We start from the raw sequence: 23335 nt of genomic DNA, 5'->3' as shown, positions 1-23335 counted from the left end.
TGACATAGATCCTGATGCTGATCACCTCCAGTATCAAGCACCTGCCTGGCCCCGAGTGGCGTTTCAGTATTCCCATTGGCCAATGTGTGCAATTTACACAGGCTCATTATAATCCCAGACACAGCAACTTAGAATGAGCGAGTGATGGGATGTTCTCACGGATATGATAGCTACATCAGTTCCAATTATCTTCAAGCAAAGCTAGAGGTTTGCAAAATGAATCATCAGCCTGCTTTAATATCAGAACCAGTGTGTCAATTTACAGATTACCCTGTTATTGCAATAAACTGATAAACTTCAAGCGTTGTTTTGAAGTTGTTGAAGAGTTGGCTGCTAACTTGTAACATGGTCAAACTGACATGATAGTCTATTATTCTTGTTTCCTCAAATAACGAATGGTTGCTTTTCTCCCTGAACCAGAGGAAATGGTAGACATCTGTGTTTGTTTAATGTTTTAACAAAGATCTGTAGCTCAGGTTGTGGTTGGAGCTGTTGGTTGGTTCGCCGAGCTGACTGGTTTTAGTATGAGTATTTCTCTCCCTTCTAGGTGACATCGTGCTGTGTAGCCTCTGTTGAAGCGTTGTTGTTCTGTCCCGCTGTGAATTTGTCATAACCTTCTGACCTAGAAGGACATCAATTTAACTGGGGTAAAGTTACAGTACTAGGACAAGCAAGACGAGCAGGAGAATTCCTGGAGGCCTGATTTTCAACCACCGACGCAATTAACAAACATATTGAAATAGACCCCATCTACCATTATGGTACAAAACCAGAAACAAGACTGACAGACCATACATATAAATTCAGAGAGGGACACAACAACAGTGCCTCAGCGGAGGCTACATAACACTGAAGATGTCACCTAGAAGGGAGACAATGTGTTTGTTTGAAAACCAGCTAACAACTCCAGTGTTTGTGTTTGACATTTCCGAGCCTCCTGGTTACCAACTTTGACCTAGGGACGTCCAAACTGTGTGCACCAGTGCGATCAAAGGTCCTCGACAAAGCCATATTTCGTAAGAGATAGTAAGAATTGCCGATGTTGGAGACTGAGATAACACAGTGTGAAACTGGTGGAACACAGCAGGCCAGGTAGCATCAGAGGAGCGAGAAAGCTGATGTTTTGGGTCGGGACCCTTCTTCAGAAAAGAAACGTCAGCTTTCCTGCTCCTCTGATGCTGCCTGGCCTGCTGTGTTCCACCAGCTCCACACTGTGTTAGCCCATACTTCACTTTTTCATTCCAGTTTTGATTGTAGTGAGGATTTTGAGAGAATAGCCGGAATATCCCAGTAAATCGTCCATGTTTTTGAAAAATAGGTTCACAGAGCTCTGCATTTAAAACACAAAATTCAGATTATTTCAAATGATAATTATAATTAGAATGTTTATAGTAATTTGCTTAAGTGTTTACAACTCATGCCCAAGAAAACACAGGTGTACCAAACCACTGTGTTCAATGCTTTATAATTAAGCCACACCTGGAGAGACAGTCAAATAGAAAAGCTGCATTCTTATCACGTGAAATTGCAGGCGCCAAAAATATGGTGAAAATTATTCAGTTATCCTAAAAACGCTATCTTTGAAAAAAGCTCTTTTCTTTTCATATAATTATTGAATCATAGAAGTGAGTGTCATTTGTGACTTAACACAAAAAAAAATTGTTGAAGAAGCCCATGTGCTTCTCCCCCAACTGCAGCCACCAGACTGAACCTATACGACAGCGTCAGCTGGGAATGGAAGTTAGAAAGGTTGAAAATTTTGGACATGCATAATTGGGGATGACTGGCAGCAGTGTTTTTATTTGTTTTCAAGGTATTTGATGCACTCTCGGGCCAGCACCTGGATATTGTGTGAATGATGACTGCACAACACAATTAGGGGGAAAAGCAGGAAACCTGTTTCATCCAAAATTGCTCTTCAATTCAGAAGGGTTACCCTATGGGCGCCAGTTAGCTCATTTGGCTGGACGTCTGGTTTGTGAGGCCGAGAGAGACACCAACAATGTTCCTGCACAGGATGAGGTTATCACAAACCCCCTGCCTTCCCAACCTCATGTGGCACTTGGTGACCCTCAGGTTAAACCATCAATAGTCATCTCTCTCTAATGAGAGTGAGCATCCCTATGGCCTTCTGGGACTATGGCGACATTATTTATCTTACCCCTGACTGCTGTCCAATGTTCGGGTAGTATTGCTTTGTCTACACAGCTGTGTTGGTGCAGTTACTGGTTGGTGCTGAATTATGACCAGTTACTGTGGGTACTGTTTCACAGCATTGTGTTTGCTGTCCCATTCCCCACCTGAGTTATATTTTTTCTGCTGTGAAATGAGAATTCTTGAGGTGAGCTGTTTCATTGGCATGTTCAAATAAAAGGTAAAGTCATTACAGTCCTACCAGACCACAGGTACTGAGCATCGCAGTCATTCTCCTTAATGAAGAAAAAGGTCTCTGTCTATGAAGAAATAGAAAGTGTGCAAATTAGCACACAATCCATGCTGAACAAGATGCAAAACTCCATTAATCTTCAGATCCAACTGACCACAGGACTAAAAAAGCATGAAGTACCAATGCAACATTTGTCATTGTGAGTGAGGAACTACTTTCTGATCTATACCTTGTCTCTGAATGTTGAACCAGGTTGAAATACCGTGTTAGCTAATGACTGTAAAATACAGGAGCAGATATGGGCCGTTCAGCACTGTCTGCTCTGCCATTCGATCTTGGCTGATATGTTTTTTAACCTTATTTTCCTGCCTTCTACCTGTAACCCTTGATCCCTCACTAATCCAGAATCTAACTATCTCTTAAATACACTCATCCTTCTTTGGCATCTTCATCACTTTGAAATCACTAAAGCAGCAATTGCCTTGAACAAGATGCTCCTATTTATATCAATGACCGGAATTGCCTGTGGCCAAATGTGAATTACAAGTGGCTACCCATCACCCTCCCCAGATCAAAGCCAGTCCTCCTCCTAATCTTTCCCTCTCCCTCCAAACCCATACATTCTGGCAACAAAATAACTTAAAACTTTAGGAAAGGAAGGGAAGGAAGAAAAACTGAAAGGACCTTGTGGAGGACAGACAAGATGTAATCCAGCAGATGGTGAATGGATTACATGATGCTTTTTGGCCAAGGATATCAAGCAATTCTGTTGGGCATGATGTGGAGATGCCAGTGTAGGACTAGGTTGGACAAAGTCAGAAATCACACGACACCAAGTTTTATTCCAAAAAGTTTATTTGAAAACACAAGCTTTCAGAGCACTGAAGTTCACCTGACAAAGGAGCAATGCTATGAAAGCTTGTGATTTCAAATAAACTTTTTGGAATAAAACCTGGTGTCGTGTGACTCATAACTGATGGGAGAAGTGATTAGTTTTTTGAACTTTTTTGGCATTAATCTTTTATCACTCTCCCTCTAAATCCTGAAATATCCCCCCTACTTTTTATTTGGGGTTGAATTTATAGCTTGGCTTTTACAGTTCCTGTGTCCTTTTTATGTTTGATTCTAGACTAAAGCCTTTACATATTGCAACATCAAATCCGTATCCATATTACCAGGGCTTTGTTTCTGGGTTTGTTCATTCTGTGTTGTTTCACCTCACTTTCTGGTTGATTTGAGTTTGCCCTTTTTTTTAAAATACTTTTTCCTTTTCTACAAGGCAGTGATAACATTCCTTTTCTTCTGATTCATTGTCCTTTTCTTTTACAGCTTCTTGAATCTCTTTCCACCTGTTGCAGGCTTTACAGCGCACAGCGCAAAGAATATCTCAGAATAAAGACTGAGTTGACTGAATGTGAAAGCATGGACTGTGTAAGGGAGAGCAGCAAAAGGAGGGTGAGATTGAGAGCGGAGGATATAGAGTGGGTAAAACAGACCTCCAGCAGTGAAAGATTCGAAAACTGTTAAATGGAAGGCTGTGAAAGAAGAAAGTGCCAATTAAAATTATCAATATCGCAAACAAGATAGCATGGCAACAGTGGTTTCTAAAGGAAATTTCAAATTATGTTGTATTATGGTATCCTCTCTGTCCTAGATTGGAAAAAGTGCATAATGCTATTCTCTTTGTGACTCACTGTAATTTTTCCAATAGATCAAACACTGTAAAGGCTGGTTTTGTTGCTGTATCTGACTCTCCGCCATTGTGCAGATTCGATTCCCTAATACTGTTTTGTTTAAAACAACCCAAGATTCTCCTCTTCCTCCTTCTCTTGAAGATATCTGTTGGGATTCACCTCCTGCGCCAAAGGCAGCCTTATCAAAGTCAGGTCCCTTCCTGATGTGAGGCAGGGCAGGCACCAGGGGCCAGTGTCCTGTATCCCTTTCGGGGAGCTGGGCATGAGTCAGTGCTAAACTTCTTTCACCTCCCCAAGTTGGGGACAAGAGTGTGGAAGGTTCTGCTGGTGGTAGTGGCACTGTTCCGCTGTTATTTCGTCTTTCCTTTATGTGGCGTGGGGCGTGGATGCTGTGTTCTGAAATTAATTTAACTTCTTACTTCAGAGATGGTAGGAACTGCAGATGCTGGAGAATCTGAGATAACTAGGTGTTATCGTAAACGTCAGCCTTGCTGCTCCTCTGATGCTGCTTGGCCTGCTGTTTCATCCAGCTCTACACCTTGTTATCTTAACTTGTTACTTGGTCAGTTCGCAGCAGTTTTCCAAGAAAGGTGTCATTTTGATAGAATCATGCAGACTTTCTGCTATGTGAACACCTTGACTGCTCAGAGGAGCTGTCAGCAAAATATTATTCATTTATATATATAATATGGATTTAGATGAGAATATAGGAGGCATGGTAAGCGAGTTTGCGAGACACTAAAATTGGTGGCATAGTGGACAGTGAAGAAGCTTAACTAATATTACAACAGGTTCTTGAGCAATTGGGCTGGTGTGGTTTAATTTAAATAAATACGATGCATTGCGTTTTGGTAAGAGAGACCAGGGCAGGACTTAAACACTTAATGGTACAGCCTGGAGGAGTGTTGTTGAACAGAAGGACCTAGACGTGCAGGTATGTGGTTCTCTGAAAGTGGCATCACAGGTAGACAGGGAGGTGAAGAAGGCGTTTGGCTCACCTGCTATCATCAGTCAGAGCAATCAGGAGTTGGGATGCCATGTTACAGCTGAATAAGATATTGATGAGGCTATATTTAGTACTGTGTACAATTCTGGTTGCCCTTCTATAGGAAGAATGTTATTAAACTGGAAAGGAGGCAAAAAGATTTACGAAAATGTTAGTGAGAATAGAGGGTTTCAGTTATAAGGAGAGGCTGGGGCTTTTTGCCATAGGAAGCTGAAGGGTGACCTTATAGAGGTCTGTAAAATCATGAGGGGCATGGATAAGGGGAGCAGACAATGTCTTTTGCCCAGGATATGGGAGTTTATAACTACAGGGCATAGGTTCCAATGAAAGGGGAAAGATTCAAAAGGGATCAGACCATGGTACATATGTGGAGTGAGCTGCCAGAGGAAGTGGGGGGGGGGGGTACAATTATAATACTGAAAAGACATTCGCACCAGTACATGGACAGGAAGGGGTTAGAGGGATATGGGCCAAGTGCCGGCAAATGGGACTAGGTCAGATTGGGATATCTGGTTGGTGCAGGCAAGTTGGACTGAGGGGGTCTGTTTCCATGTTGTGTGACTCTATATATGTATTTGTTAAATCACCACATTAAAGAAATAAGTTGCCCCTTGTCTGCATGAAAAGAAGCCAAAAACCATCAGCTTGTCCTGAGGGAATCTTGTCGGTTGTTCTGATGATGCTGGGGTTGTGAAGCAGTAAGAGGCCTATGACGGATTGAATAGAGAAGATCTATAAATGTTCAGGTGCTCTCACAGCAGAATGTTAGCTTCTCTGAGGCCAGCTGTGGAAACGAATCATTGAGAAACATTCCTGATGGATTGATTGTTGGCATTTCTGGCGAGACATGTATCCACCGTATTTGTCCTGTCCTTTCCGTAGATTATTTCTCCTTGAAGTCCGGAAGCCGACCATCTTCCCCCTCAATATCGCCAACTCCATCAGTGGCAGGATCGGTGACATCCAGTTCTGGCTCCTTGCACCACCGGCGGCCACTCATCAGCCCAGCACGTCTCAACCTCACAGGACAAAGACTCCGACTGTTCACAGAGCATGTTGCCATTCAGCAGAGGCCAGGAAAGTTGATCCGTAAAGCCTGGCCATCTCCAAACATGTTGGACACCAACGTTTCCGGTAACGTCCTGGCACAGGATGTGACCCACGTCTCTTCTCATAGTCACAGTATGTACTTGTACAAACTGATCTGTTAAACACTGAGACTTCTACCTTTCAAAGTTCAATGTATGTTGAGGGTGAAGTTGGTCATACAGCGTGGAAACCAACTCTTCAGCCCACTCATCCATTCTGGCCAGGTTTTCTGAACTGAACTAGTCCCACCTGCCTGTGTTTGGCCCATATCTGTGTAAACCTTTCCTAACCATGTAGCTGTTCAAATATCTTTTAAATGTCGTAATTGTACCAGCCTCTACCACTTCCTCTGACAGCTCATTCCATATATGCACCACCCTCTGGGTGGAAAAATTGCTCCTCAGGTCCCTTTAAAATCTTTGCCCTCTATTATTGGACTCCCCGACCTGGGGGGGGGGGGGGGGGGGGGGCGGGGAGAAAGACCCTCATTTTATTAGAATGTTGTTATACATGCAAAAGGGTACTCTTGCCTTTTGCTAAAAGTAACGCTAGTGGAAAATTCACCTCTTTTAATATACGGTATCTGAACAAATAGTTTACACTCAACGGCGATAGTAGCATAGTGATAATGTCACTGCGCCAGTAATCCAAAGGTTCAGACTTTTGCTCTGGAAGGTTCAAATCCCACCATGACAGCTGGTGGAGCTTAAACTTCAATAAATAAAAATCTCAAATTGAAAGATGGTGACCATGAAACTATCGCCAATCGTTGTAAAAATGCATCTGGTTCACTAATGTCCTTTAGGGAAGGAAATCTGCCATCCTTACCTGGTCTGGCCTGCATGTTACACCTGGAATTGTAACAATGTGGTTGATATTTAACTGCCCTCTGAAATGGCCTAGAAAGTCACTCCATTCAAGGGCATTTCAGGATCAGCAGCAAATACTGGTGGTGATGCCAATGTCCTATGAAAGATTTATTTTTTCAAAATTCCAACTGGGATATTTGAGCCACATTACTCTGTTATCAGTTGAATTGGAGAAACAGTCATGTTGCCCTATATCCATAGTCAGAAGTCCCATTGGAAATAATGTTCTAAACCTGGCAATTTTATTGTGTAGAATTATCTTGGAGTCGTTATAAAGCTACTTGGCCTAATAACTTAATTTTTATTGTATTAAAATTGTAGCATTTAAACATAATTGGATGTTTGTAACTCTTAAAATTGTGCAGGAATTGGATATGATGACTGGAAGAGTTCCTTCAGTGGGATGCTAAACCTTTCAGCTGTTGGAGGTTTGATCAGTTTTAAAATATGTTTTCCCTGTGGAGTTGATTCACATTCCCAAACCCCCCACACTTCCTTTGAACCTCCCAGATGCCAAGCTCCTAGCTCCAAACAGAACTGATGTGCACAGTTGTTAGAGGATTTTAGGTGTGTCAATGATGTTCTGGTTTTTTTTTGAGTGTAAAAGTGTGCTACTTCAAGCTTCCAAAAACCAGAAGATATGACACTTGCCAAACATTGTCTCTCTCTTTCATCAGGGTGATCATTGAGGTCCGACTACAGTAAATTTACCCTCATCCATTAATATTTCATTAAAATTGAGCAAAAAATGTTCATATTTCCCTTCTAACTTGACAGTCTGACTGATTTTTCCAAATTGCTATGATGTGAAGCTCTATAGGTAGAATCTTGCAAAATAGAACGGAGTTGTTCAGCCCATTTAGCCAGATGAACGAATGGACTAGTCCTAACCCCCGCCTGTGTTCTCTCCAGAGTTTTACTACAACTTCCCCTTTCCCTTTTATTTCCCTTTGAAAGTTACAATTTAATCTGTTTCCACCATCCTTTGACACGGTGCATTCCAGATCACAGCCATTCCAACATGGAGGTCTACAGCACAGAAAAGAACCATTCATGCCATTGAGTCTGGGCTGGTCATCCTAACATATTGTATGGCTCTCTTCCTCTTATCTCTGACAATTTTACGAATTACCTTAAATTCCGAAGTGTCTGCTTACTAACTCTTCTGCCCTGGAAGGGAGTTTCTCCCTTGTTTACTCTTATCAAAACTCCTTGGAATCTCAAGCAGCTCTATCAGATCCTGTACAGCTTATAAAGGCTCTTCAGAAATGATCGAATAATCATTCTGTAAACCAGTTCATTGAATGGATCCTCACCTTTCTGCTGCAGCTATTTTAAACAATAACCTTTTACCGTGACCCTGAAATATTCTTGTAATACTTATGAGAGATAGGGAGAGGCTGAATAGGCTAGGCTGTTTTTCCTGGAGCACTGGAGGCTGAGGGGTGACCTTATGGATGTTAATAAAATGAGTGACATGGATAGAGTGAATAGTCAAAGTCTTTTCCCCAGAGTAGGGAGTCCAAAACTAGAGGGCATTGGTTAAAAGTGAGAGGGGAAAGATTTAGAAGGGACCTCAGGGGCAACTTTTTCACACAGCGGGTGGTGCGTGTATGGATGCACTGAGGTGATCTGCCGGAGTTGGTGGCGATGGCTGGCACAATTATATTGTGGATGGGTACATGAATAGGAAGGATTTAGAGGGATATGGGCCAAAAGCTGGCAAATGGGACTAGATGATTTTAGGATATCTGGTCGACGTGGATGAGTTCTACCAAAGGGCCTGTTTCCATGCTGTACAACTCCATGATTCTACTTGTGTCCCTTCTCGAAAGTTATTCCAGCAAAGTTAAAATTAAAATGTAGATCAGAAGCTTTTAAATGTGTTTATCAGATTTGAGTGTTGTTTTGTCTTTTTGCCAGCAATTCCTTTTATTTTTAATTTATAATTATGCTCTCTTCAATTTTGCGAGCCGCCCTATAATTTCTCTGGCCTGTTGGAGGGAAGGCAGTGGCTCTCTTCTATTGAACTTTAACAAAACTGCAGGAACAAGTGAGAAATCACATAATTATCTTTTTCAGCGCTGGTTAGGTATCCCATACAACAGTGAGGTTTTGAAGATGCTGATTAAATTAAAGCAGTAAATCTTGGAGATACTCGGCAAATCAAGCAGCATCTGTAAGGAGACAAACACAGTTTGCGTTTTGAATCAATGATCTTCCATCAGAGGTGGACACTGTTCGATAAATAACTATGAAGCAAAAATCAGAGTCAAGAGACAGGGAGAGGAACGTTATTAGGGCCTGAAAGGCAAATTTGCCATAGTCCCAGAGAACCATAAGCTTCTCTCTAATGGCTGCCAATGAGTTGAACCCCAGAGACAGCATGCCTCAACCTCTCCCCTCGCCTAACAGTGTAGCACCTTATTTGTCACCCCAACCGCTGTGGGAATTGAATCCACACTTTGGCATCAGTCTGCCACTTTGCATCAAACAATAGCCAACTGTGCTAACTCACCAACAAAAGGACAGATTCTTCAGTGGGAAGGATGCAGGAGGCCTGCCCTTGGTCTTCTGAGTATAGAGGTGACCACACATTGTGAGCAGTGAGTGCTGCTCACTCTATTTAAAGAAATACAAGTGAAAAGCTGGGAGAAGTGATTGGAACCCAGGAGGCTAGGTATAAAGGGAGGGGTTCCTCCTCCGTCCCCAACCATGGACTGCAGCAGTTCACCACAACCTTTTCCGGGGGCATTAGGGAAAGGAAGTCTGACCCGGCCAGAAATGTTCATGATTGGTCAACAAATGATTTTTTGCCCAGTGCTGTGCATGCAAGGGAATGTCATGAGGAAAGGTGAGGGGTAAAGTGTGGAATAAGTGGGGAGGGACAATGAAGGAATGGTCTCTTCAGAATGCTGAAGGTCTCTTTGGGGATGACTAAGACTGTTAAGTTAAGCATAAGATGGCAGAGTGTGATTTTTATTTTGAATCTGGTGGGATGGAATTGGAGGTCAAGGAGGCCCCTGTCATAGTTCCAGTGGGGAGGAGAGGAGGCATGGTTCAGAGGCTGGTCAGCCAGACAGGAGGAGAATCGCCAGCGATAGAAAAAGGGGTGCCTATTGGAAGCACTGGAATGCGAGGTGACAACATCAACAGCGATGCAACAGAGGCCGAAAGACTCAGTGCGATGGAATTGCTTTGCATTTTACAATTCTAGGAGCAGAGCTACACTAGTTTAAATAATGCTGCATCTTTACTTGGAAGATACCCCTCACTGTTCAGCATTGCTGCTGTTGATTTTGAGCACTTTGCATTAACATGAATCGAGTGCAAAGAGTCAACAAGGAGTCTGAGAGAGTGTCTCCTTCCTAATAAAGTATTTACAACTTCCAGCCTATAAAACGCCATCGAACTCAATCAACATTGCTTAGCCATGTCTTCTGTTCTATGCAATGAAGCTGGAACTTTGTAAAGGTGGGGTGGGGGGGGTGGTTGGCCAGTGAAGTGGGATTACTTCCCCAACCTTCTGAAGGCCCATGGCATACTGACCTCTTGGGACTATGCTCTTAACATTCATGGTCAGTCTGTAACATAGAAGTATAGAAGATAGGGGCAGGAGGAGGCCATTCGGCCCTTCAAGCCTGCCTAACCATTCTTCATGATCATGGTTGATCATCCAACTCAGTAGCCTAATCCTGCTTTCTCCCCATAACCTTTGATTCCATTCGCCTCAAGTTCTATATCTGGTCTCCTCTTCAATACATTCAATGTTTAGGCATCATCTGCTTCCTGTGGTAGTGAACTCCACAGGCTCACCACTCTTTGGGTGAATAAATGTCTCATTTCCATCCTAAATGATCTACCCCAAATCCTCAGATTGTGACTCCTGTTTCTGGACACACCCGCCATCAGGAACTTCCTCTCTGCACCTACTCTGTCTAGTCCTGTTAGAATTTTATAAGTCTCTATGAGATCCCCTCCTCATATCTGAACTCCAGCAAAAACAATCCCACCTTAGTCAGTCTCTCCTCATATGTCTGACCATGGATTTGTTTGCACCTTTACAAACCCAAAAGGTATTATTTCAGGAAGCAGCATCTATTTCTTGCACTAGTGGGATAAGTAGCCTTACTTTAATCACATCAAAATCCCCCTCCTCAAACCCTATTTCCACACACCCAACTGTGACCTTGAGTAATTCAGTTGCTTCATTTTTCAATATGATCTGAACGGGATGTGGTTTAATGCAAACAGTGTTTGATTGTGGATTTCTAGTGTTTTTGAGATATAAATGCACAAAACACAGGATATATTCTTTGTAACACGACATGCATGCATCATTGAGTTGTAGGGTGAGGAATGCCCATGCTGAGAATACACTGTTTTTTATTAATTTCAATCATGCTGCTGACTTAATACAAAGCATTTAGTATCTTGTGACGGAGATATAGAGTGAGATGAATCTAGATGTGGCATAACATTTCTTTTTTGCTTGTCCTTGGGAAATGCTCCTCAGTGTAGTACGGTCTGATTTGTGTCGCAGCCAGCTTTTGTGGCCTCCTGTATCCCAATTAGACCACTTTTTGATGGATGCTCGGAACTTTGGGTTGAGTCTGCTTTCCGTGTCGGATCCGCACGGTGACCGGACGCTCAATCACCCTCGTCCTCACCCCCTCAGCTGGTCTTGAGTCTGGGCGCCAGGGCAGTGAGGATAACCCACATTGCCCCCCAGTAAATGATGCACATTCTGGTGAAGAGCACTATTTCGTATTTTCCTCCAGGATTTCAAATACAAGTAAAACTAGAAAAAACTTGGCTTCTACTCGTGAAATAAAGCAAAGAATGGCCGATGCTGTAGATCCAAAACAAAATTAGAAGTTGCTGGAGAAACTTGGCAACACCTGTGAGAAGAAAGCAGAGTTAATGTTTCAAGGCTGGTGGCTCATTGACAGAGTCCTTGTTTAATATTGTTAACTATGCAGTACTGTATTTTTCCCCGTAGAGGCTTCAGTCTATCTGTGGGATTAGTTATGATTAGTGTAATTTTTCCTCTCCTTCCTGTTTGTCCGTCTTGGTTGTCCTAACCGAGTGATTTAGCTGGCAAGTGATTGACATTGATTTCTGAGAAAGGAAGGTGAGAAATTTGACCACGGTAGGCTTATCTTCAACATATTCCATCAGACATTTACAGGAACTGGATTGGGAAAAAGGCAATCCGATCTTTCTTCTGCTCATATATCAAGGGATTCCACAACACTAGTGCAACACCTGGCACTGGCAGTGATACTCGGACCAGAAAAGAGAAAATCAGTTGCAAGAGGACATGAAGACCATCTTCAGGGATTAATCAGACAAAAGCTGTACCCTGCAGATTTAAATACTCATCAAACAGCTTAATCTCACAGAATGACAGTGCACAAACTGTCTGAAATGATGATTTCTGAACCCTGGACATGGTGAGAGTTTCATTTGATGAAACAAGAGAGAAATTTCAGCGTAAAAATCTCAAGTCTTCTGAAAGCTTTAATATTTCACTAGAAGTCCATTGAAAAAGCTATACTGATTAAAATTTAATGCAAATACAAAGAAGTGTTTAATGTGACGGTGAGGAATTACAATTTACTGGTTGAGTTTTATTAGAAATCTGACGAACTTTGATAAGAGGTGTCTGATGTGAGCGAGAAATTCATTACCAAAGGAGCACAGCATTGCAGGAAGAGCCATCTTGCAGATGAGGCATTAACCCAAGGCCCCCAGTCCCCCCTTCAAGTGGATGTTAAAGATCCCATGACATTATTTCAAACAACAGCAGGGGAGTAATTGTCTGGACTGATAGTTGTCCCTCTGACAGCATCTCAAAGAAACAAATGTTCTGATCGTTATCTCATTGTTGCTAGTAGGAAGATGCTTTTCTCTTTCTGACCACCAGTAGCTGTCTTTCTCATATTCGCTTTGATGGTGTATCTGCTGCCAGAGTGCTTTAACAGGAAGTCAGTGCCGTTGATGTCCCTGTTGTGTGTATACCGCCCAGGAACCAGATATGCTTATTGCTGCCCCATCCCATCCCTCTCCTCGCTTTTTCCCCTTATGGCCTCATTCCTCATCCTGTTCTCTACGACCCATTCTCCACTTCCTTCACCACCCAGCTTGTCCTTGAACTTGGGTTTTTGCATCAGTGATTTCATAACTTTGTATCTTGTCCCAGTGGTTCCAATCAAAATTGAAGAGTGAGGGCATATTTTCATAGAATCCCTACAGTGTGGAAATAGGCCCTTCGACCCAACAAGTCCACATCGACCCTCAGAACATCCCACCCTGACCCATTCCCCTATAACCTATCTACTTTACACATCCCTGCACAGTATGGGCAATTTAGCATGGTCTATCCACCTAACCTGCACATCTTTAGACTGTGGGAGGAAACCCATGCAGGCACAGGGAGAATGTCCGCACAGACAGTCACCCGAGGGTGGAATTCAACCTAGATATCTGGTGTCATGAGGCAGCAGTGCTAACCACTGAGCCACTGTGCCGCCCCAATTTTCATTTCAAAACTTTTGCCTCTTAATATCGGGCTCGCACATGTACTGGATGTGCCCTGTACAATTGTTTTGGCATAAAGGGCATCTTGCTTCCTGCCTGTGTTTTGAAAATGCTGATCCCTTGCAAGGGTGACCGAATCATAGAATCATACAGTACAGAAGAGGCTCTTCAGCCCATCGATCTGCGCCTGTAAAGTGTTCTGGTTTTGCCAGCGCAATCCCAGTTTTACGTAACTGAAATTATAATTTCAATGTCCAAATTTCCTAAAGTAATGCAATGATCCCAGTTTTGACCTTTTTGCCTTTTTGCCAAAGACAAGCCCCAAAAGGGTGGGGAAGAGAATGTCTTTTGAAATTTTGTCTTTCTCCATGTAAACGTCCATCACGTCGCAGGGTGCACAACAGGCTGGATTGTTCTGGTCAAGGGAACTGTCACAATCTTTTGGGTGCTGGCACCTCCTTTGATTGAAACAGTTGATGGAATAAGAGCACCAATGCTCAAAGGCCTTATCCCACAAAATGTCATATCCCTTCTTCAGTCAGTCCTCCCCCAGGTTCCTGTCCCTAGTCGCCGAAGTTTCACTCAGCCACCTTCTTTGGTTCCCCACCGTGCGATATTGTACTCTTCAAGCTTCCATCATGTCCTTGCCTTCCCCGTTCCCTCAGCCTGTGAGTGCCCAGCATGAGTAAAGTTGGTTTCCACGATGTGCTACAATGTTGATTATCACTCATCATTTATCCTACGAGTGTGTATCTTCCATAGCATCACTGCTCCCTATCTCTCTAATCTCCTTGACCCCTACAACCCAAATGAATTCTCCTTTCAATTCTGATATCTTGATTGTAACCGCAGTGGGAGGCGTTGCTCTTGCTGCTCTCCTCTATCACAATCCTTAAAACCTACCTCTTTGACAAAGCTTTTGTTCATCTGCCCAAACAGCTGCGTATGGGGCTCAATGTCATATTTTCTGTTTTACTTTCCTGTCTAATGCCTTGGGACGTTTACTATGTTGAAGATCCCCATTAAATACAAGTGACTGTCATTTAACAAAGAACCCCAACAGCGTGGATTTTAGTCTTTTTTTTAGTGTTTGCCTGGTCTTCACTGAGATGGACAGCAAACATTCCAACAAGATTCTCAAACGAGTTAAAACAAAAGCAACATGCACTCAACCATAATCTCGAAAAACATTTAATTTAGTCTCAGTCTAAAAATCGAGCAGACCAGCATTGAGCTGCTTGTTGGAGCCGTCAAGTTTATAAGTTCACTTTGCTTGTGGATTGACATGAAAAGAAAATTTCCAAGATGATGTTTCTGTGCTAAGTAAGAGGATTTGTGGCACAAGTTGAAAGCAAACCAAAATGTGATCTCTGTGTTGCCACTAATTTTTTAATAATTGCTATTGTCATGTCTTTGATGAATGGGAATAGGTTTGTATTTGTGAGTAAAATGTCCTGAAGCTATAGTTAATGTTTTAATCATGTGTGGAACTGGTACCAGTAAAATATTAACTTTTTTCCCCGCATCTTAACATTGTTCAGATTTTTCACTTGCCTTGAGTTCTGCTTCTTTCACCAAACGACGGGTTAGTTGCGATGCAGCGCTTTATGCTGTTGACCTCTTCCTTCCTCAATGGTTATGTGATAGCTACAATCCCAATTCTGTGTGCATGAGCTTAGTCTTCTCTACTTATATTTCTTCTCAGAAGGCCAGCATCTCCCATTCCTGCCCTCCTTGACTTGTCCTTCCTCCGTCATCGCTGCCATGCCTAGCATGGTGACTATTCATGGAGACCCAGGTTCAAATCCCACCATGGCAGATGGTGGAATTTGAATTCAATAAATATCTGGAATTAACAGTCTAATGATGACCATGAATCCATTATCGATTGTCGGAAAATCCCATCTCATTCACTAATGCCCTTTATGGAAGGAAACTGCCATCCTTACCTGGTCTGGCCTACATGTGACTCCAGACCCACAGCAATGTGATTGACTCTTAACTACCATCTGGGCAATAAATGCTGCCTGGCCAGCGACACCCTCATCCCATGAATGTAGAAAGGAAGAGTGAAGTCCTGAGTCAGAGTTAACAAAGTGTGGAGCTGGATGAACACAGCAGGCCAAGCAGCATCTTAGGAGCACAAAAGCTGACGTTTCGGGCCTAGACCCTTCCGTCAGCTTTTGTGCTCCTAAGATGCTGCTCAGCCTGCTGTGTTCATCCAGCTCCACACTTTGTTATCTCGGATTCGCCAGCATCTGCAGTTCCCATTATCTCTGATAGGATTTGATGTTTGCTTCATTTCTGCATTAACGATGAGGCATTCCATTCCCGCACATCCCAGATGTCCTTGTTCTTCAAGGACCGCAACATTCGCCCCCCCCCCGCAGTGATTGAGAACGCCCTCGACTGAGTCTCCCGCATTTCCCGCACCTCATCCCTCACACCCCGCCCCGCAATAACCGCCAAAGAGAATCCCCCCTAGTTCTCACACACCACCCCACCAGCCTCCACATACAACGCATCATCCTCCGACACTTCCGCCATCTACATTCCGACCCCACCCCTGAAGACATTTTCCCATCCCCACCCTTGTTTGCCTTCCGGAGAGACCATTCTCTCCAGGACTCCCTTGTCCGCTCCACACTCCCCTCCAACCCCACCACACCCGGCACCTTCCCCTGCAACCACAGGAAGTGCTACACTTGCCCCACACCTCCTCCCTCACCCCCATCCCAGGCCCCAAGATGACTTTCCATATTAAGCAAATGTTCATCTGCACATCCGCCAATGTGGTATACTGCATCCGCTGTACCCGGTGTGGTTACTTCTACATTGGGGAAACCAAGCAAAGGCTTGGGGACCGCTTTGCAGAACATCTACACATGGTTCACAATAAACAACTGCACCTCCCAGTTACGAGCCATTTTAACTCCCCCTCCCATTCCTTAGATGACATGTCCGTTGTGGGCCTCCTGCAGTGCCATAATGGTGCCACCCATAGGTTGTAGGAACAAAAAAAGCTTTTGTGCTCCTGAGATGCTGCTTGGCCTGCTGTGTTCATCCAGCTTCACACTTTGTTATCTTGGATTCTCCAGCATCTGCAGTTCCCATTATCACTGAGTCCGAGTGGTTTTGTTGTCCTGTTTCCTCAGGAATGGAGACAACCTTGGTTTCTCAGTGAATGGTGGTTTTTCCAGTTGCTACTTCACCCGTGTTTGGTTCTGAAATTGAGGAAGAGAAGAAGACCTTTCAGTCTACGTGCGGTTACTAGTCCATGTTGCTTTCTTTCTCCTTTTGCTCAAAGCAAGCTACTAAGATATAGTTAATTGTATTCTCCAAGACTATCAGCAGGTAAATATTCATCTGTGATATGGCAATTTATTTTGCAAGTATAGGTAAAGCAAGAGATCCAATTTGCTTGACACCTTGCTAAATTTCAGTGCTTCTTGATTAAAATAGTAATTCTGATTCATTTGATATCATATATTCCATATCAACTTCCTGAGCTTGTCAGACAATATCTTAAAACCATACTTAGTCTATAGAAGTCTCAAGTATTAAAGTTTAGTGATGAAAATTAAATGTTAATAGTACGTTTTAACTACATTCATAACACCTAGGAACAGGAGCACCTTAACTATGTTCATAGAACATAGAACAGTACAGGCCCTTCAGCTCTTGATGTTGTGCCAAACTTTTATCCTAATCCTAAGATCTATCTAACCTCTGCCCCTACCTTATACTATCATCCATATGACTATCTAATAGCTGCTTAAATGCCCTGAATGAGGCCGATCCACTACCCTCTCCGGCAATGCATTCCATGCCCCTACCACTCTGAGTAAAGAACCTACCTCTGACGTCTCCCCAATATCTACTTCCACTCACTTTAAAACTATGCTCCCTTGTAATAGCTACCTCCACCCTCAGAAAAAGTCTCTGGCTGTCCACTCTATCTATACCTCTGATCATTTTGTACACTTCTATCAAGTCACCTCTCATCCTTCATTGTTTTAAAGAGAAAAGCTCTAGCTCTCTCAACCTTGTGTATTATTCTGTTCTCTTCAGATGCCAAATCTGCTGAAGGAGGGAGTATATACAGTGAGACAACTGGCCAGAGGAAAGATAGCTCTTCCAGATCCTCAGCTTGTGTGGTTGATACCACCACCAATGTTGGGCAGCAGGCAGCCGACAGTGCCCGAGGATGGAAAGGTATAGTTTTTAACTGAACTAAACGTCTGCCAGTGGTCAATTAAAAATGCTCTTTTTTTAAAAGAGTAAAGCTGGCAATGATGATTTAATATTTTCAGTATGGCTGTATTTTAGACCCTGACGAAAATATCAGCTATCAGTAGATTTCCTTAAATGGTATTTTGCAATGTTGTGTTTATTTTTGGTGCTTATGATTTTGCCAACTTGTAGACTACTTACTTATTCATGAGCAGTTGCTCCTATGCCATTATTTACAGCAAATCGCAGTTTTTTTTAAACAGATTTTGTACTGGATAAATGCTGGCGCATTAATGATGTAAAAGACCCAGACTACTTCTATAGAGTAACAATGTAATTGAAAACTAGTTTTGACAATGGTGATTCCCATCGATTGTCTTTAAAAACCCATCTGGTTTACTAATGGCCTTCAGGTAAAGAAGACTGCCCTTACTTGATCTGGACCTCATGTGACTCCAGACCCACAGCAACCTGCTTGACTCTGAATTGCCCCCTGAAATGCCAAGCAAGCCACTTGGCTTAATGGCAATTAGGAATGGACAACAAATGTTAGCTTTGCTGGCTACACACTGACCCTGTGAAAGAATGAAAAATGTAACGAAAAGCTTGTACTGTATCACAGTTAGTGGGAGCTGCTGATGCTGCAGAATCTGAGAAAACAAGGTGTGGAGCTGGATGAACACAGCAGGCCCAGCAGCATCAGAGGGGCAGGAAAGCTGGCGTTTCGGGTCTGGGCCCTTCTTCAGAAATGGGAGAGGGGAAGGGGGTTCTGAAATAAATGGAGAGAGAGAGGGGGAAGCGGATAGAACATGGATGAAGGAGAAGATCGGTGGAGAGGAGTCCGAGACAGGTCAACGAGGCGGGGATGGAGCCAGTAAAGGTGAGTGTAGGTGGGGAGGTAGGGAGGGGACAGGTACTATACCGTGTGATAGTGCTGCTCAGGTGAAGTTTGCCTTGGGTAGATTTATTGTTTTGGTTTCACCTCTACCCTCGGTGTTTGATATTCATCAGCGGGCACCTTGGTATCTTCATTTCTTCGGTGGATACATACAGTAGGCATCTTAACAACACTGTGGAAGCCACACGGCCGTAAGACCTCTGAGCAGAAGTAGGCCATTCCCTGCCTATCAAGTCTGCTCTGTCACTCAATGAGATTGTGGCTGATCTGATTAACGCTCAACTCTACTTTTCCTGCCTTTTCCCGAGGACCCTTGCTTGCTTTACAGAGTAAAAACCTGACTATCTTAATAGTTACACTCAATGACCCAGCCTGGACAGCCCTCTGCAGTGAAGAATAGGTCCTTACATGGTCAACTGAGGACCACTTACAATTCCATCCCCACCTGCAACACTACTGCCACTAAGTTTAACCCAAAATAGACGTTTTGCTGAGGGAAAGAGTGATAACAGATGACGCCCCTAGTGTTCCATCACCAGACTGTAACTGTTTTATTTATTCTGCCATGGGATTGTGAGCATTTCTGGCCAAGGCCATTTGTTGGCCATCCCCAATTGCCTTTGAATTGAATGGCTTGCTCGACCACTTCAGGGGGCAACTAAGAGCCGACCACATTGCTCTGGGTGTGGAGTCACATGTAGGCCAGACTGAGTAAGAACAGCAGACTTCCTTCTCAAAGGCACATTAGTGAACCAAATGGGTTTCTCCAACAATTAACGATAGTCTCTTGGTCACTGTTACTGGGACTAGCTTTTAATTCCAAATTTTATTAATTGGGTTTAAATTCCATCTTGGTGCCATTTGAATCTATGCCACCAGAGCATTAACCTGGGATCTCCGGATTACTAGTCCAGTGACCCTACCACCATCTCCCCATATTGGGCCAACTGAGGGATAGGACAGGCAGGTGCAGCCAAGATATTAGGACCTGAAGGATTGGTGAAGCACGCTGTACAAGGCCAGACTGTCTACCCCTGTTTCTTGTGGCTTATTACCTTCAGTCATGCTGAGTTAGTTGATCCTATCCAGGGTGTGCTGCAGTGGCCGTTATCATACCTGGGTTAGGAAGAGAAGGCAGTCGCTGGCAGACATAGATGCTACATTAGTGACTCTCTGGAAAATGCAGTGGTGTGGAAGCCAGGTTTAACTATGATGCCTTCCGTAGTGGGTGAGCCTCCTAGAAGAATGGGAAACAGGAGAACTACAGACACCATTGAAATTGTTTTTCTACTTTAATGATTGCTTTAATCGGGTGTAAATAGGGAGGTTTGCTTGGTGGCTTTTAGACTTTACGAAAAAATCCCATATTTAGAACTCTACTTGTGGTGGTTTCATAAAAGGTTAAATTTGATTTTTATTTTATCCCTGTTTTCTGTCTATTTGGTGCACATTTTAAACACTTCCACCAATATAGTTTCAAAACAGACAGCCTCCTGCTTGGGTCAATCCAGTGTAAAACTGGAGGAACACAGCAGGTCAGGCAGCATCAGAGGAGCAGGAGAGGCGCCGTTTCAGGGTTACACCCTTCACGAGCCCTGATGAAGTGTCCGGGCCCAAAATGTCAGCTTTCTTGCTCCTCTGATGCTGCCTGACCTGCTGTGTTCCTCCAGCTCCACACTGTATGGACTCTGACTTCCAGCATCTACAGTTCTTGCGATCTCTGAGCCTCCTGTTTGGCGCAGGCATTTATCCCACCTGGGGCAGCGTTCCTCATTGTGGCGATGTGATCTGTTTAAGACCATTCTGCAGTCTGAATTGAATCACTTTTCATTCACACACCATGCATTTTAATGTTGCTAATATAATACTGTGCCGTCAGAAGCTTTGCAGTTGTTTCTTTACCTCCAGCCCTTAGCCAGCCGACTCGGACTCATAAGTCAAATGACACCAGGTTGTAGCCTGCATTTGACCCATCTCCCTCTAAACCCTTCCTGTTCTTATACCCAACCAAATGTCCTTTAAATATTGTAATTGAACCAGACTGCACCACTTCCTCCAGCAGTTCATACAATAAACACATCACCTTCTGCATGAAAAGGTTGCCTCTTAGGTTCCTTTTAAATCTTTTGTTCAGGGATGTGTAGATTAGGAGGGTTTATAGGGGGATGGGTCAGTGTAGACTTGTTGGGCTGAAGGGCCTGTTTCCACACTGTAGGGATTTTCTGATTTCTATGATGTATGATTTGGGAACGTGTTTCCTTGTCCCATCCATGCCACACATCGTGACGCTGCTGGTCGGACATGTCTTCGGCGGAGAGCTTGAAGAAGTTGATAATGCGTGCCTTGGGCAGAGTACCTTCCTGTTGTTCTTGTCACTGCAGGTTTATTTCAGTGTGTTCTTTATCTGGCTTAAGGTTGGTCGTGACCTTGAGGGTTTCTGGTGTGACCTCCGAACTCAATTTGCCCAACCCGATCAATCAGCTATTTCCCCAATCTCTGTTTCATCACCCAGACAGCAGGGAGCCTGAGCATTTCTCTGACACACAGAGTGGCTGAGGCCAAAACATTAAATGTTTTCAACAAGGAGGTAGACATGGTTCTTGGGGATCAAAGGATATGGGGAGAAAGCAGGAACAGGGGAATGAGTGGATGATCATCCATAATCCTATTGAATGGGCGGAACACACTTAATAGGCTGAGTGACCTACTCCTCCTATTTTCTCTGTTTCTCCTTTGTTTGTTGATCAATACTGCTCAATGGTGTTTCTGTGACGCACTCCGTCATGTTTTATGGTATTAAAGCGAGGATCCTGTCGTTATTCGAGCTTTCATGTGATCAGAGAATGTGCCCTTTGCTGTCACTGCTGGAAGATGAATTTTGCAGGCTCCTCTCTTGGCCCCTGTTAGAAGGGCCCTAAAAGCTGGGAGCTTATATTAGTTTTCTCCAATGTCCCAGGCCTCTTCATCAGGGCAGTATTTTCGAGCGTGAGAAGCTGCAAACAGCAGCTAAAGTCTCAAGTTTTTGCCAGCAGTGCAGTGGAGAAAGTCTCTGCCTATCATATTCGCAAACTTGAAAGAGCAAGACGATGCAGATTTAAATCCCAGTCTGCACTCAGTTAGCCGATGGTGGGCTGGGACAGCACTTGAGCAGCTGCGGTTCACTTCCCCTTCCTTGAATGAGAAGGAAGTGAATAAATCAGCCTTTCCATTGCCCACCATTGACCCCTGTTGACAAGTGAGTGTGTGTAGATGTCAAGTGATGACAGGTGTGGTCCTGCTTCCAAAGTGACACAATGTATCCCGGCTCTCGCATTTAGGTTAATTTCTTGGGAAGAAACTGCAGAACATTGCATGTACAGATTTAAATCCGTCACACAGGAGATAAGCTGGAATAAGGCAGAAAGAATCAAATTGAGGGAATGTGGCACTCACTGTTCAGTGGAGGGGAAAATTACCCACTTTCTACTTAAAAAGTGGCTGATTCACCAAACTTTTTATTGTTTTCTCAGTTTTGTTTTGGCCGTGAGTCCCAAGCTAGCAAAGAACCAGATGCGTGGGTGCACAGAGGCTCACTGCTGCCTCACAGCACTGGGGATGCGGGTTCGCTTCCACCCTCTGGTAACCACCCGTGTGCAGTTTGCACATTCTCCCCGTATCTGCATGGGTTTTCTCCCACAGTCCAAACAATGATGGGCAGGTCACATGCACTGGTCATGCTAAGCTGCCCATTAGTGTGCAGGGATATGCAGGTTAGATTAGATTAGATTAGATTAGATTAGATTCCCTACAGTGTGGAACAGGCCCTTCAGCCCAACAAGTCCACACCGCCCCTTGGAGCATCCCACCCAGACCCCCTATAACCCACACACCCCTGAACACTAAGGGAAATTTAGCATGGCCGATCCACCTAGGCTGCACATCTTTGGACTGTGGGAGGAAACCGGAGCACCCGGAGGAAACCCACGCAGACACAGGGTGAGTTAGGCATGGTAAATGCAGGGTCGCTGGGGGTGGGGGGGGTGGGGGGGGGGGCGTGGTTCTGGAGCTTGGTGGGTCTGTGTGGACTCGATGGGCTGATCAGACTGCTTCCAGATTGTAGGGGTTCTGTGATTCTGAGAGCCATTTGTACATTCTCTGTCCCGTTCTCTGGTTTACAGTTCAGTGTAAAAGTGGTCTATCAGCCACCCAGGGCTTTTAACTTTGAACGCGAGAAGCGGCAGAAATTGATTGTACTCCCGGAAAAAGCACCTAAGGTATTTAGCCCAGGAAGATTCATGTGCAGGAAGAAAAGAACTTGCATTCAACACTGCACTTTTCACATCATCAGAACATCTCTGGAATTTCACAGCCAATTCACTATTTTTGGAAGCACTTTGTCAGATTGGTAACAGAGCCACCACTTTACATGTGTCAAACCCACACAAGTGAGAAATAAACACACAAACTGGATAAACTGTTGATGTTGACTGAGGTACAAATGTCAACCAGGACAGTGGGAATATCGTTGACTTCTACTTGAGAGTGGCAAAGGGGGCTTTGCATTAACATCCCATCCAAAGCAATTCCCCTTCCAGCGAGACAGCAAGGCAGGAGAGCATTTAAGTGGTTGTCTGGATT

At 43.8% G+C, this 23335-nt stretch overlaps 1 protein-coding gene across 2 annotated transcripts in view; it reads left to right on the top strand.

Moving 5' to 3' along the window:
* Positions 1 to 23335, top strand: part of tmem201 (transmembrane protein 201) — a 180677-nt gene that overhangs the window by 145594 nt on the left and 11748 nt on the right. The window contains exons 9-10 of one of the 2 annotated variants that reach the window (XM_048561397.2): positions 5969 to 6268; positions 17659 to 17802. In XM_048561397.2, the coding sequence (XP_048417354.1) occupies positions 5969 to 6268; positions 17659 to 17802 (444 nt within the window). The remainder of the gene's footprint in view (positions 1 to 5968; positions 6269 to 17658; positions 17803 to 23335) is intronic. The other variant, XM_059655594.1, reaches the window with a different exon arrangement.

This window comes from Stegostoma tigrinum, chromosome 28 (genome assembly GCF_030684315.1).
Source record: "Stegostoma tigrinum isolate sSteTig4 chromosome 28, sSteTig4.hap1, whole genome shotgun sequence".
In the NCBI taxonomy this organism is placed as follows: domain Eukaryota; kingdom Metazoa; phylum Chordata; class Chondrichthyes; order Orectolobiformes; family Stegostomatidae; genus Stegostoma; species Stegostoma tigrinum.
The sequence above is the reverse complement of the archived record's forward strand: the minus strand, read 5'-3'. Positions and strand labels throughout refer to the sequence as shown.